General features: G+C 36.9%; 1 protein-coding gene across 2 annotated transcripts in view; it reads left to right on the top strand.

The window, feature by feature from the left end:
- The window catches only part of CFTR (CF transmembrane conductance regulator), a 146,869-nt gene that overhangs the window by 28,242 nt on the left and 101,627 nt on the right, over positions 1–17,000 (top strand). For both annotated transcript variants that reach the window (XM_084785182.1, XM_084785181.1), the window contains exon 4: positions 10,547–10,655. In XM_084785182.1, coding sequence (XP_084641308.1) covers positions 10,547–10,655 — 109 coding nt within the window. The remainder of the gene's footprint in view (positions 1–10,546; positions 10,656–17,000) is intronic.

Below are 17,000 nucleotides of genomic sequence, written 5' to 3'. Positions count from 1 at the left end.
GCTTTTAAAATTATTTACTTCGTCTATTTGATTTAACTTTATCGGCCATATGAATCAACAGATTAACCATTTCCCTTAGAGTTTTCAATTTAGTGAGATCTACATTTTTAAAGTATGTTGATCCTTTGAATACCCTCAGTGTCTGATAAAATGGCATTCTTTTAATCTCTAATTTTATTAATTTGGGTCTTATCTCCCTTTTAGTGAATTTAGCTAATGATTTGTTAAACTTGTTACCCTTTTCATAGAACCAACTCTTTATTTCTTGGTTCACTGTTTGTTTCTATGTCATTAATTTCAGTCCTGATTTTGAAATATCTCTTATCTCCTGTTCTTTGGTGTAATTTGTTCTTGTTTTTCCAAGACCTTTGGTTATATCACTTATTAATTACTTTGAAATCTTGGAGTTTATTTTTTGAAGGCACTTGCTACTGTAGACCTTCCTCTTGGAACTGCCTCCCTGTGTCGCCGTAGGTTTTAGTATACCGTTGATATCCAGCTTTATTCCCCTGTGGGCAAGTAGCATCCAGAATGCCCTAACGTGGGTCATTGAGAAGGACATGTGTTCTCTAATGTTTGCTGGAATGCTCTGCTCATGTTTGTTAGGCCCATTTGCTCTGTGATGTCATTTTAACTCTAGAGTTTCTCTGTTCAGTTTTTGTTCAGATGACCTGTCTGTTGGTGACATTGAATTTTGAAGCCACTTATTTTCCCCTGAAATTAGGTGCACGTGTGTTTGGCAACAGACATGTCAGAGAGAGTCTCCACTTCCCTTACTGAAGGGCCTAAATGAAGCCAGAGCTGCCCATAGGCTACATCTTTGTAGGGCCTGAGTTCCAGTCCATGCATGGTCCTTAGTTGATGCTTTAATCTTAGCAAGCCTCTCTGGGCCCTGGTTAGTTGGCTCTGTTGGTCATCTTGTGGAACTTCTGTCTCTTCCATGTCCTTTTCTCCCCCTCACCCCACTTTTTTCACTCCTTACACATCACCCAATGTTTGCCTGTGAATCTTAACATCTGTTTCAAAGAGCTAGAGGGTGGAGTCTCTCACAGGCCAACTCTGCTCAGCTCCTGTCTGCAAGCATAGCAGAGCATCCCTGAGAATGTCAGGGGTTGGCTCTCTCCCATGAAAGGGGTCTTGGGTTGGGCCAGGTATTGGTTGGACATTCCTTCAGTTGCTGCTCTATCTTTATCCGCGTACACCTTATAGGCAGGTGAGTTTTGTACTAGGGGACTTTTCTAGTTAGTGGGAGCCCATTTCAGTCTTTATGGCCCCTGCTGCTATGAGTCTCTGCTAGAGTCCCCCTCGTATCCTCCCAGGAGCCTACCCTGACTTAGGCTTCCAGCTTGTCACAGATATGCTCCCACTTACAATCTCTCTACAGGTCTTCCATTGTGTAAATGTACCACAGTTTCCTTATCCATTCTTCAGTTCAGGGACATCTAGGTTGTTTCCAGATTCTGGCTATTACAAATAAAGCTGCTATGAACACAGTTGAACAAGTGCCCTTGTATGATGGAGCATCTTGTAAAAGCAATTTTATTCTCCTGCTCATTTATTGTCTGAGAGGTTACCTGTCTCCTTCTTCTAACCTAGGCCTAGTCCTCAAAGCTTCTAGCCTCTGTGTAATCTAATCTAGGTCTAGAATGTTTTAGCTTCTGAGATTTACTGCTTAATAAGCTCACCCTTACTTGTTCTTTCTGAGCTTTGGGCTGGCTGGTTCACTCAGCTGTTCTGGCTCAAACTCTTCTCTCGGCTGACCTATTTAATCTGGCTTCTCTCGTGGCCTGGAATTGCTCTGCTTAGCCTCAGACTAACTCATCAAACAATAATCTTCTGGGTTCTCATTTTCTGGCTCATTCCATCTTCAACTGAGTTCTCTCTCTCTCTCTCTCTCTCTCTCTCTCTCTCTCTCTCTCTCTCTCTCTCTCTCTCTCTCTCTCTCTGCAACCCGTCTGTCTATTACTGTCCTGGTAAAAACCTGCCCCCTCTCTCAGAAAAAATTCCTAAGTAGCTTCTCTTTACATTTTCTTCTCCTGAGAGTTGGGTGTATCCTATTCTGTCAAATCTCTGATTTATCACATTTTTGCCACTCAATTAGATATCACTTTTAAAAACTGGTGCTTTCTTCTACAAACTAACTTTACCTTTGTTTTGGATTAAAGGCATGTATCACCATGCCTGAATCTAAGCATTTCTTTACCTGATACTTGCTGTATACCAGGCTGGAATGAACTCAGATCTGTTTGCCTCTGTCTCATGGGTTAAAAGCATGTTTGTATTGGAGCCTGGTTATGCAGACCTAGAAGATCTTTGGATGTGATCTCTTGCCAGAACAGCGATGTTCTGAATTAACATTCTTCTACAGCACCTTTTGGATATATATCCAGGAGTAGTGTACCTGGGTCTAGAGGTAGAGCTGTTTCCAATTTTCCGAGAAAGCACAGAAAATTGATTTCTGTAGTAATTGTACATTTTTGCAATCCCACCAGCAATGGGGGAATAGTCCCCTCCCTCCACATCCTCGTCAGCACGTGCTGTCACTTGAGATTTTTCTTAGACATTCTGACAAGCGTAAGATGTAATCTCAGAGTCCTTACGATGTTCATTTCCCTGATTCCTAAGGTCAATGAGCATTTATTTAAATGCTTCTTTGCCATTCAAGATTCCTCTGTTGAGAATTCTCTTTTTAGTTCAGTGCCCAATTTTTAATTAGGTTAAATTGTTGGTGTTTAATTTCCTAAGTTCTTATATATTTTGGATATTTGCCCTTTGTTGGATATAGGATTGGTGAAGATCTTTTCCTAATCAGTGGACTATTGTTTTCTTATATTGATAGTGTCCTTTGCCTTATAGAAGCATTTCAGTTTTAAGAGGTCCCATTTATTAATTATTGATCTTAGAGCCTGAGCTGTTAGTGTTCTGTACAGGAAGTTGTCTCCTATGCTAATGATTTCAAGGCTCTTCCCCACTTTCTCTTCTAATAGATTTAGTGTAGCTGGTGTTATGTTGAGGTCTTTAATACATTTGGACTTGAGTGATAAATATGGATCTATTTAGACATCCAATTAAACTAGCACCATTTTTGAAGGTGCTATCTTTTTTATATGATTTTAACTCCTTTCTCAAAAATCAAGTGTCCTTGGGTGTGTGGGCTTATTTTTGGGTCTTTGATTTGATTGCATTTACCAACCAGTCTTTTTCTTTGCCAGTACCATGGCACCTTTTATTACTATTGCTCTGTACTATAGCTTGAAGTCAGAGATGGTGATATCTCCAGAAGTTTTTATTGTATAGCTTTCTGTGTTTTCTAGTTTTTCCATATGAAATTTAGAATTGTTCTTTCAAGATTTATAAAGAATTGTGTTGTTATTTTGATGGGAAATGCATTGAATCTAATCTATAGAATGCTTTTTGTAAGATGGTCATTTTAACTATGTTAATCTTACCAACCCATGAGCATGGGGCATACCTTCATCTTCTGATATCTTCAGTTTCTTTCTTTACATACTTTAAGTTCTTGTCACACAAGGTCTTTCACTTGCTTGCTTAGAATTACACCAAGATACTTTATATAATTTGTGGCTATTGTGAGGGATATAGTTATCCTAATTTCTTTTTCAGCCTGTTTGTCGTTTTTATACAGGAAGGTTACTGATATTTTGAATTAATTTTGTATCAAGCCACTTTGCTGAAGGTGATTTTCAGCTGTAGTTCTCTGGTGGAATATTTGGGTCACTTATGTATATATCATATCATCTATGAATAGTGATTTGATTTCTTTCTTTTGGATTTTTATTCACTTTACATCATTTAGTTGTCTTATTGCTCTAGCTAGAACTTCAAGTACTATATTGAAAAGATATGGAGAGAGTGGGCAGCTTGGTCTCATCCTGAATTTAGTGGAAATGCTTTGAGTTTCTCTCCATTTAATTTGGTGTTGGCTATTGGCTTGCTGTATATTGCCTTTATTATGTCTAGATATGGGCACTGTATCCTTGATCTCTCCATGACTTTAAACATAAATGGTGTTGTATTTTGTCAAATATTTTTCTGCACCTAATGAGATGATTTTTTTCTTTCAGTTTGTTTATATGATTGATTACATTGATGGATTTTCTTATGTTGAACCATCCCTGCATCCCTGGGATAAAGCCTACTTGATCATGGTGGATAATGTAATTGATGTGTTCTTGGATTTGCTTTGCAAGTATTTTATTGAGTATTTTTGCATCAATGTTCAAGAGTGAAATTGTCTTTCTGTGTTGAGTCTTGGTGTGGCTTAGGTGTCAGGGTGGATAGATAGAATTAGTTTGGCACTATTCCTTCTATTTCTATTTTGTGGAATAGTTTGAGGAGTATTAGTAGTAGCTCTTCTTTGAATATCTGATAGAATTCTGGGCTAAAACTATCTGGTCATGGCCTTTTTTTGGTTGAGAGGATTTTGATGATTGCTTTGATTTCCTTACGGGTTATAGAACTGTTTAGTTTACCTTATCTTGATTTAACTTTGGTAAGTAAAATCTAACAAGAAAATTGTCCAATTCCTTTTTATTTTCCAATTTGTGGAACCCAGGCTTTTGAAGTAAGACCTAATGACTATGGATTTCCACAGTGTCTGTTGTTATGTCCTCCTTTTCCTTTCTACTTTTGTTAATTTGAATACTCTCCCTCTTCCTTTTAGTTTGGCTAAGGGTTTGTCTGTCTTGTTGATTTTCTCAAAGAACCAGCTCTTGGTTTCATTGATTCTTTGAACTGATCTCTTTGTTTCCAATGTATTGATTTCAGCCCTGAGTCTGATTATTTCCTGTTGTCTTCTCCTCTTTCTTATGTTTGTGTCTATTTGTTTGAGAGCTGTCAAGTGTGCTTTTAAGTTGTTAGTATAGGATAGCTCTAATTTCTTTATGAAGGCACTTGGTGCCTATGAACTTTCCTCTTAGCACTGTTTTCATTGTGCCTCATAAATTTAGGTATGTTGGGGATTCATTTTCATTGAATTCTGGGAAGTCTTTAACTATTTTCCCAAGATATATATTATTTTATTAATTTGTTCTTGTTACATCTCAATGGTTATCCCATCCCTTGTCTCCTCCCATTCTTCCCTCCCTCCCATTTTCCTTTTATTCCCCTCCCCTATGACAGTTCCTGAGGGGGATTTCCTCCCCCTGTATATGCTCATAGGGTATCAAGTCTTTTCTTGGTAACCTGCTGTCCTTCCTCTGAGTGCCACCAGGTCTCCCCCTCCAGGAAAAATGGTCAAATATGAGGCACCAGAGTACGTGAGAAAGTCATATCCAATACTCCACTCTACTGTGGAGAATGTTCTGACCATTGGCTAGATCTGGGTAGGGGTTTAAAGTTTACAGCCTGTATTGTCCTTGGCTAGTGCCTTAGTTTGAGCGGGACCCCTGGGCCCAAATCTGCCTATCATAATGTTCTACTTGTAGGTTTCTAGGGCCCTCTGGATCCTTCTACTTTGCCATTCTCCCATGCTTCTCTCATCTAGAGTCCCAATAGGATGTCCTCCCCACTGTCCCAGTTTCCTGGTACTTGAAGGCTTTCATGGGACATGCCCCTTGGGCTAATATGCAGATATAAGTGAGTATATACCATTTGAGTCTTTGTTTTATTTCTTCTCTGACCCAGTGGTCATTGAGCAGGGAGTTGTTCAGTTTCCATGAGTGTGTAAGTTTTTTGTTATTTCTGTTGTTGAGGTTTAGCTTTAATTCGTGGTGCTATGATAAAGAACAATGGGTTAATTCAATTTTCTTATATTTCTTAAGGTTTACTTTGTGCCTGAGTATATGATTAATTTTGAAGTAAGTTCCACATGGTGCTGAGGAAAAAATAAACTTTTGTGTGTTTGGGTGAAACATTTTGTAGACATCTATTAGGTCCATTTGATTCATGACCTCTGTTAGTTTCATTATTTTTTCATTTAGTTTCTGTTTTGATGATCTGTTCATTGGTGAGAGTGGGGAATTGAAGTCTTTCATTACTAATATGGGGGAGTGCTGTGTGATTTAACATTTAATAATGTTTGTTTTACATATGCAGGCATCCTTCTGCTTGAGGAATAGGTGTTCAGGATTGAGATGTCCTCTTGGTGTAGTTTTCCTTTGATGAGAATTAAGTGTCCTTCCCCATCTCTTTTGATTAATTTTGGTTGAAAGTATATTTTATTAGATATGAGGATGCTACTCCAGCTTGCTTCTTGCGTCCATTTGTTTGGAAAACCTTTTCCTAGTCATTTACTATGAGGTAATGTTTGTCTTTGATACTGAGGTGTTTTTCTTGTACGTATCAGAATATTGGATCCTCTTTACACAGACATTCTTTTAGCCTCTTTCTTTTATTGGAGAGTTGACTCCATTTATATTGATAGATATTAGTGACCATTGATTGTTAGTTCCTTTTATTTTGGTATTGGTGGTGATGGCGTGTTTGTGTGCTTGTCTTCTTTTGTTTTTGCTGTTGTGAAGTTATTTATATCCTGTATTTTCTTGGGTGTAGTTGACCTCATTGGGTTACAGTTTTCCTTTTAGTATCTTCTATAGGTATGGGTTGGTGCATAGATATTTAAATTTGTTTTTTCATAGGATATCTTGTTTTCTCCCTCTATGGGAGTTGAAAACTTCGCTGGTTATAGTAGTCTTGGATGACATCTATGCTCTCTTAGTGTCTCCATAACATCTGTTCAGGCCCTATGGCTTTCATAGTCCCTGTTGAAAAGTTACATATGATTCTTGCTAGGTCTGCCTTTTTTTCCTTGCCGCTTTTAGTTTAGTTTAGTTCAGGTTTGTTGTTGTTGTTTTTCTGTAGATTTAGTGTTTTGATAATTATATGGTGGGAGGAATTTCTTATCTGGTCTAGTCTATTTGGTGTTCTTTAAGCCTCTTTCATGCTTTAAGGTATCTCTTTCTTTAGGTTGGGGAAATTTTCTTCTATGATTTTCTTGAAAATATTTTCTGGACCTTGGAGCTCGAAATCTTCTCTTTCTTCTATTCCTATTATTATTAGGTCTCATCTTTTCATGGTGTCCTTGATTTTTTTGGATGTTTTGTGTCAGGAATTTTTTCAATTTAATATTTTCTTTGACAGATGTATCAATTTCTTTAATTGTATCTTCTTCTATGCCTGAGACTGTCTCCTACATTTCTTTTATTCTGTTAGTAATGCTTACCTCTGTGGTTTGTGTTATCTTCTTTGAGTTTTCTATCTTTAGGTTTTTATCAGTTTTCTTTATTGATTCTATTTACATTTTCAGGTCTTAAACCTTTTGCTCATTTCATTCACCTGTTTTTGTGTTTTCCTGTATTTCTTTGGGGGAATTTTTTTTGTTTGTTTCCTGTTTAAATGTCTCAACTTTATGAGCATAGTTTTAAGGTCATTTTCCTGTATTTCAGCTGCCTTAGAATATCCTGTGTTTTAGGGGGTTTCTGGTGGATCCATGTTGCCTTGGCTTTTGTCGGCTATGTTGACTATGCTGGCCTTTAGGCACCTGGTTGTCCATGCTACTTGCTGTTAGTTCCCAGAACCTGCTGGGTTTCTCCAGCCTTTGTAATCCAGTGAGGTCTTGCTGGTCTCCTCATGACAGCTCGTCTAGAAGCAGGAAGAGTCTGAGGTCTGATTGTAGGAGCTGACTACCCCTGGAACTGGGGGCTGTGCTGGAGTAGGTAGACAGCACTGGAGCCACTAGCCCAGGACCTTGAGGGATTCCTGGACCTGGGACTGCAATGAGGGACATTCCCAGGATGTCCCCTCCTGTCTAGGAAAGAGCTAAACCAAAGGCTGATCTACAAGTATCTGGAGTCCTGAGTTGTCTTGAGATGGTAGGAGAAGTCTGGAGGAACAGGGCACTGGAATTCTTGGATCCAGTCAGCTGCAGGTTGCTGGTCAAGCAGGTGCTGAGATCCCAGGGGCACTTGGATTTGGCTGGCTTCTACCATCTTCGTATCAGGATCTTGTACGATCCTACTTTATAGCCAGTTTACATTGAAGAACCAGTATGTTATGGTTTGGAGGTTGGGATGCTATCCTTGGATTCAGTAATTGCCTTTCAGGAAGCAGGAGGTATCCAAGGTCTGGTTGCCGGAGCTTCTCTGGAATCAAGGAATCCATTTTTGAGTAGCACCTTGCACTACTTCAGCGCCTGGAGCTGTGTTACCACCTTACAGGATGTCCTCTTGCATCTTAGAAACACCAACCACAGGACTCATAGTTTCTGATTTTCAGCCACTCAGATTCTATAGGCGCTCACCACCGACATATTGAGGATGCTGTATCTCTTTTTATTTCTTATTAGAAATTAAAATACTCCTTTACTCCTTTTGGAAGTAACCCCAAGTTTTCAGCTAGTTGGGTGAGGCATATTGACTCCTCTAGTTCACTTTTGTGCCATGAGATTGAATCATCTGTATCAGTGCAGTATGAAAACCACAAACTCATTCTATGTTCCTACTTTATGAGCTTTGCAAGTCTCGAACTCTTTCCCTTCCTTAAACCTCTTTAATGTGCTGCTGGCTCAGTACTATCTACTGTTGTTGCTAATTCCTTTATTCCTACAGATCATTTAAGTCCTACAAATAAAACAATAGCTTCCTTTCCCCTCAAGTCTACATCTCTCTTATTTCATAGCTGACAATTCTTTGCTGTCCTGGTCTTCACTTGTTTATCATCCACTATTATTTCAATTACTGAAATATAATTTCTGTTTTGACCATGTTTCCAAAACTGCATTAATGGGGGACATCAGAAACCTCTTACTTATCAAATGTGACACCTTTTGGTATTTAATGCTTCACTGTTATCGGTTTCTTCATCTTGAAACCATTTCTTTGGTTTATGTACACTCCCTTTCCTGTATCTCCTAGATATAGTTGAACCTGAAATTCTAATTGAAATATTGATGAGATTTTTGATGAGACTTATTGCTGCTAAATATTTTTGTGCCTTGTTTTTTACTCTCTAAACTTCACAGATGGAGAAACGGGTACCATGTGTATAAATGAAAAGCAGTAGAGGACCATAGGTTATCTAGGCTTTATAGATGGGCTGCTATTAGCAAGATTTTTGGGGAACTCGTGCTTCATATACTAAGACTTCCAAGCTTTTCATCAAATCTCAGTTGTGTGTTCTTCCTCTGAAGTGATGTAGAACCATATTTACTTAAGGTAAATTAATAATAATGAGGATAGCCATTGATGAAATAAAAAGCTTTTATCTGAATATTCAGTTTTTGTCTGTAGTTGAGTAAATGTCCTTGTCTGTAATTCATGGAATTTTTCTGTCTCAGAACAATTTGAAAATTAAGATTAAGGTGACACTGAAGACATGTTTTATTCCAATGCAAAAATTATACTTTTTTATAATAGACAGCAGTGGCAATAGCCTAAAACTAGCCAATTGCTACTCTGGTAGTACTGAAAATAAAACTTTGTCAATGCCATTTACTACCTATCCTTACTATAAAATGTAATTTTATTTTGCTCTATTTTTGAAGACTTACAAACTACTAAATGAGTTCATTAGTTGGACATGACATATAATGATTGTTTTATGCCTTTTCTTTAAAAAATCCAAATAGACTTTTCTTGTGTTAAATCACACACAAAAAAGTTCACCCAATGTTGTTTTCCCTTTCATTAGCATGTATATTGGTGTTATTATTGTTCAGGTCTGTTTTAGGCAACCAGATTGTAGTAGTATTATGAGTGTAGCTTCCCTGTCATTTCTAGGAGACATATCTCACAGCAGACTTTCTGGCCATCTCACTCCTTTTTTCTTGAGCTCTACCCCTTGACAAAGAACTACAGGCAACTGACAGAAAAACGGTTTTTTCCAGAGTTGAGTTCCCCTAATTGGGGATCAGGGGGTCAGTCATGAAATGACATATACACAAGTAACACTAAATTGACTCATCAAGTTGTACATATGTATGTATATATTCTATGCATATGTATCTATGTATTATGTATATATGTATTACATATATAAATATGTAAAAATAATATATAATAACCAAAGACAGGCTATGAATTTGAGAAGGAACGAGGAAGATGACCAGGGAAGGGCTGGTGGGAGGAGACTGAGGAGGGGATAGGAGGAGGAAAGTGAAGGCAAAAATGATGTGATTATATTAAAGTGTAAAAAAAAAATCTTAAAAAATTCACCTGTTCTAATTTATTTTTTGATTGAAAGTTGCATATTGTGAAATCTTGTGTATACAAATGTATTCTAAGTGTTATACATCATTTGCTCATGCTTACCCTTACAATGCTCCAAAGAAACCTGGCATTTTTAATATATAAAAAGTAATATTTTCATAAAATGAAACTCTGCAGAGTGATTACATGGCAAACTCTCAAATTCTGCCAAATGCCTGTTTGAGCAGTTGGTACTGGAGAGACTTCACAAGGTTTTGCCTCTTTTATCATGAATGTTAATCTCCTCGAACATACTCGTGGGATGGAAATATGAAAGGAAATAGAGCAACTCTGATACTTGCACCTGCAGCTCATTGGTCTCATTTTCTTATTCCTTGCAGAGAATGGGACAGGGAGCAGGCTTCCAAACAGAATCCCCAGCTTATACATGCCCTTCGGCGATGCTTTTTCTGGAAATTCTTCTTCTATGGAATCTTGTTATACCTAGGGGTAAGAATCTCACTTGTAAACATAGTGTAATATATTAATTATTAAGATAGAATCATTAGTTTTGTGATTATAGAAAGATGAAGGCAATCTTGCAAACAAAGGTTATAAAATTCCATTACAACTCTAAACAAAAAAATCTAAAACTCTAGCAAATATAAATGGAAAAATTTTAAATGCAGGTTTTAATTTGCAGTTCAAACTAAAATGGATACAGAAAATACATTACTTTTTAAAAAATTATGCTTTTTATAAATCCAGATTATAATGTGTTTATACTATATGAGATTACTGGCACCTTTTTATTTCTATATTCAAGAAGAGAATGTTTAAAGACAATGTCGTAACAATTGTAGGCCCCCTACAGTCAATTATATGGAGGAATGATCATGATATTTTGAAATCATATAGACAGACAGATAGATATATAAATAGGTATACTGAATTGTTTCCAAGAAGGTAGCAGAAAGTTTTAAATGTGGTAGTGAGGTACAGTTAGAGTGTATTTTGTCAGTACCCTAAGTTTTCAGCAGTTTAAAGAGAGCAGCAGCCTGGAAACCTAGGCTTTGTGGTGTTTAAGGACTTTGGAAGTTCCCCAGATGCTCTCAAAAATGACATGGGTATTGTTTTCTATATCATCCGAGCATTGCCTGTAAAAGAAGGTGACAAGTAGAAAATGTGTTGTCTGCTGGTAACAGCACCACACAGTACTGCTCTTGGGTATTGTGTTCCATTTGGGCTGCCTTGCAACTTGTTTCTTCAGGTCTTTACCTTTAGCTAACAGGGCTTTGGTCTATCCTCATGTGCTGTGTGAACCCATATATAACCACACTACTTAAAGAAATTTATGTTATCCTGCCCAAGAGTTCATTAAAATTTTATCTTGACAAAATTGACTATAATTAGGTTCAGAATATTTTCTAATGCTACTATCTTTTAGAGGAAAATTTTCTGGCCTTTCTAAGTCCACATAAGTATATATAAATATAAATATATGGATGTATACATTTTATTTCTTTATAAATTCATTAATGTATATTATATCAGCATAAACACATATGTTAATACGTACTATAATTGATGGAGCTATATATCTATGTGTGAAAGATAAGGCTATAGAAAAGAAATACATATATAGAGAAATACAGAGATACATAGAGAGAAGAATGAGTTGTCTTTTAGGGATATCTTTGAGGCCATTTTTATCAATGAGCACATTCAGCATTTGAAGCAATTTTTAGTCAAGGTCTACTAGTGAGTAGACATGAAGGACAGGGAAATAAAGCAAATGTGAAGAAGTGTTAAAACTTTTCAATATTAGAAATATCTAGCCAAAAAATCTGAAAGATGTTCACAGTGTATTAGTTACATATGGACAAGTGATTTGAGGTGCTCCTGAGATAACCTGAATGCTATAATGGTTCTCTGGACCTGCCACAGCATTTGGAGCCAGAGAGAACATATCTGCTGTTGCCCAGCAGAGTATTGGTAAGGAAAGGCCTGATGGGAGAGAGCAGCTGAATGTGCAGAGAGAGAAGGCATGAGGAATACAGAGAACAGGACACAGTGTAGTGATGCTGAAAGTGCTCTATCCTTTCCCTCACTCCTTCCCTCCCTCCCTCCCTCCCTCTCTACTTCTCTTCTCCACCCCTACCCCTGGCAAGCAGAAAGTTTGACTGAGGCCACACAATTCAAAGTTGTAAAACTGTTGAAAACTAGATCATATTTATTTCGGTAAGTATCATTTCCAAGGCATTTGATCTATTATTTTTTAATTTAATTTTTTAAGATTTGACATATACAAATTGTCCTTATATTAATAAAATATAGTGTATATTTCAATATATGCGTATAGTCTTTCATGATCAAACATGGGTAATTAACATAAAATTACTCAACATTCATCATTTCTTTGTGGTGAGAACATTAAACATCTCTCCTGGTTATCTTGAGCTATTATTGCTAACTGTAGTCTTCCTCCTAGAGCGTCTTTCTTCAGTCTGTATTTGTAGCTATTAACAGAGTGCACTCAGCATCCGCACTCCTAGTACTCTTACTAGCCTCTGTTGTCTTTATTCTTTTTCTAACTCACAATGAGAGTGGGAAAAAGTTCAGCTATTTTAATAAGCTACCGTGTCAAATAACTGATGCCATTGCTTTACTTTTTGTGGGTTCTCTCTTGACATTCCTTGGTCCCATTAAATAAGTAGTGATTTTTGAAACTAATATAACACTTGTATAAATAAATATAGGGGATATACATTTGGAATGTTTTTATATTCTTGGTCTTTGTATATCATAATAATTATGATGTAACAATTATTTAGTTGGTTTCAGTACTGATTTAAAAAAGTACTATAAAATGGGCCTTCAACTGTGGAAGGTTAAGAAAAAGGAAATACCATCACAAAGGACCTTATTTCTACAACAGTGATGCAGTGTTAAATTGTATTACCTATGGTGTGTCCCCATTAACTATGTACTGTTTTTTTCTTTATCTGACTCAGCAACCAGACATAACATTGTCTTTAATATTTAAGACTTCCAACACAGAAGAGCAATGGGCTATTAAAAACCTGAGTAGGAGAGTCAATTAAGTATAATCTGAGGGAAGCTAAGTAGAGGGAATCTCATTGACAGAATGATCATCAGAACATTTATTACTATAAGGATTCACATGTGTACAATCAGAAGTATTCTTGATTCCATGTTTCCATCACTGCATATTGGTAAATATTAGTTCAGCGTATATCAGGCTTCTTCTTTCCTTTCTTAAAAATAATTAACTCCCAGAAAGTTAAAGGGTAGAAAGAAAAAAGTTAAAAAGTACTCACAATGCCACAGTTCTTATATTCCTCAGGCTATTATAAAGGACGATCTGTTTCTTGTATCTAGACAAAGACAGGCCTTTGAGTCTAAAGTTTGGGGTAATTCTGTGCATGCATGGGCTCTGCCATGGGCACCGTAACTTCATGCATCCCTTCCATGTGAGTGCTCTTAGAAAATCTTCTAGAGTTCTGCAGTCTAGGATTTACTTCTCTCTCTTCTCTCTGTTCCATCCCTGGGAACCGAACCCTCCCCCCTCTACCCCCACCCCCACCCCCCACTCCCGGCTGCTTCTCTGGCTTCAGCTTTGCTTGCACTCTGAACTCTCTGCAAGCTTGCTGGACCTCGTGTTTACCCCTCCGTCCCTATGGTTCTCAATCAGTATGTCCTGCCAAGATCATGCATTCGGAACACTGAAGTTCACAGCATCCTTTTTGAAAAGCAAGGAATTTTTACTCCTCCTTACAATGACCAGTATCCAACTCTAGATACTTTGATACTTCCCCCTCCATTTTCTGTGGGACTATCTTCTTAATGAAAGGGAGGGAGAGCATTCTTTTACAAAACGTTTAAGTCGTCTTCCTCTTAGTGCACTGTGAATGTCTTTCTGTGTCAGCAGATGCTCTCTAGCTGATTAGTGAATCCTCTGCTCATACTGTAATTCATGGAATAACTTCCAAGTTATTGAATGTTTAAATTCTTTCCAACTTATGGCTAGTGAAAGTAGTCCTTCAAGATACATCCAAGTAGATAAACTCTAAATCTTGGTGTGACCTCTAGATTTGAGGTGTACAATTATAGCTAGAAAACATGTAATTTTTCTAGTACTACAGTGACAAAGTTGAGTCTTTACCACCAATAGATAATATCATCTTTAAATTGCTATATTTCTAGATGAAAAGAACACATCATTATTATTACCAGCATTATTTTTGGTTCTTAATAAGTTTGAAATGTTTTATATAGTCATTATAAATTAACATTTCTGTTTGTGAATTGCCTTTTTATTCTGTTCTTTTTTTTTTTTTTTTTTTTTTTTTTTTGGTCTGGTTATCTGCTTGCTAGCCTTTCACAGGCCTTATAACTTATTATAATCATTTTAATTTTTTTTTTGACGTAATGTCTTACTATGTAATCCTGGCTAGCCTGGCTTCTTTAGAATTCTCTCTGTAGTCCCGAGTGGTCTGAACTCATAGAGAACCACCGGATCCTGCCTCTTCAGCACCGAAATAAAGGCATGTGCCACCACGCATGACACATTTTTATTTTATTTGTTTTACTTTTTGTTTCTTTGAGTTGGGGTTTCTCTGTGCAGCATTGGCTGTCCTGGACTTGCTTTGTAGACCAGTTTGGCCTTGAATTCATAGAGATCAACCACCTCTGTTTCTGTGAATGCTGGGAATACAGGAGTGCACTAATGTTTGTGTTTTAAACTATTATAATTTTAAATTGCTGCATAACCTGTGTAATCTTTCTTGTTTTGTTTTATGCTTTTGTTTCAGAGTTGTATAAAACTCAATTATGTAAGTTGCAAGTATCTTTGGTTTTATTTTCATTTGATTGTTTTAAAATTTGCTTATGTATGGGTGTATATGTGCACCCGCATGGCTATGGCTTACCAGATGTGGGCAGGTACCACAGAGGAGGGTGTTGTGTTCACTGGGACTGCAGTTACAGACAGTGGCAAACTGCTTTATGTAGGTGCTGGGAACCAAACTCTAAACTTTAGTCCTCTACAAAAAGAATGTCCCTTAATCATGGAGCCAGCTCTCTAGCCCCTGTCTTTTCTTCATTATGTCATATTTTACATTTAAATATCTAACTCAATATATAAAATTTAAAAGCATGGATCCTGTTTTTCCATTGGTTACTGGATAACTTTACTTTCTGCACTGAATTAAGTGTCATGCATTATATCTTAAATTATTATATATATTTGGACCTTTTCCTGGAGTTTCCAGATACATCAGTATACTTTCTTTGTATACTCTGTCATGTGATGTGTAGGTTTATGGTTTGATATCTAGTAACTTAAGATTTCAGGGTTTTATTCTGCAAAGGGTTTCCATGAGTATTTATTACTAAATGAAATTTAGAATAATCTTATTTATTGATTTAACAAATAATTACTACTTAGGTACCCTTAGTAGGTATTGCATGTGCCATAACTTTTGCAGCAATATAAATAGATAGCCACAGTCCTTGTGCTAATTTATTTATTTTTAAAATATACTATTTTTTATATGATTACAGTAATCTTATAAAATATATGGGGAAGCATTATATTTGCAGTATTTAGTTTTTATTAGTTCAGTTAGTTTTAAATGTACTGGTTTCTGGAGTCAATCACATTCCATTTTAGGATGGGTGCTTTTTGTCTTTTATTTATAATATTTATAGCAATCATTTTTCTTAAGTTACCTTAATAACTTATTAAAGAAGTTTTGGAAAAGTGTTAAGGGGCCACAAAAGGCAGTATTACTTTGCTTGCTCGACTCTAGCACTTGTGTTTATCAACTATGGTTCTGATTCCTGATTCTAAAGGAAATCCTTTCTTAGGTTAACAAGCAGTGTTTAACTTGGCTAGACCTTTTACCAGATACAGATGTTATTTATCAAATTAATTAGTGTATTGTTACTGTGACACTCACAGGTTGTTCAAGGGTATATTGGTATTCTTTTAGTAGATTTCTCGGTCCCACCAGCCCTAATATTCAAGAGGTAAAAATATATAAGACATGCTTAAAACAAGTGACGGTGATGATACTATTACTTAGGGGCTGCACAATACATAACAAGGAACTCTTAAACCTCACATGCTAGGCAAGCACTCTGCTCCTGAGCTAAATCTCCAGGCCCACAACATGTTGTCTTTCATTTGTTTCTTTCTTTGTTTTGAAGTATAATGATAAAGTCCATATATTTATATGGACTAGCTGCAAGCCTGAGTCTGCCCTTCTCTTTTTATCTGAACTTTCCGTTATGGACTAGATATTCACTCAACACAGACTTACCTGTCATCTCTAGAAACATCCGATTTTATTTGCTAGGCACAATGGAAGCAGTTTAAGGATCGGTGTGTATCTACAGTGACTTTCTAGAGGTATATCTACTAGGATGTGCGTTCAAACTTCCCTTGGTAGACTGCTCTGAGACCTAAATTATTCCCACAATGAGTGCAATCCCTTTAGCTTACCCAGATGACAGATGGTTCTTTGGCTGAAAGGAAGTATGTGGATACTGGCCTAGAATTCATAATCCCCCTTTTGCTGCCTCACAAGATAGGATTACGGCCATGTGTCAAAACTCCTAGCCCCAAATGGTCTTTTGAACTCACACGCTTCAGTTCTATATCTCTCTTAGCAGGAGAAAACATCTGTAGTCAGGAAAGTAAATGGACCAGTATAATTACCTAAGGTGTTACTGAGGCTCTGCATATTCCCAAGGATGATGTTATAGGAGAGAACCTTCTGTATTACCAGTGTTTACCAATGAGGAGAGCTGCCCAAACAATACAGAAGT

This window comes from Acomys minous (assembly GCF_964271855.1).
Source record: "Acomys minous genome assembly, chromosome: 6".
Lineage (NCBI taxonomy): Eukaryota > Metazoa > Chordata > Mammalia > Rodentia > Muridae > Acomys > Acomys minous.
The sequence above is the reverse complement of the archived record's forward strand: the minus strand, read 5'-3'. Positions and strand labels throughout refer to the sequence as shown.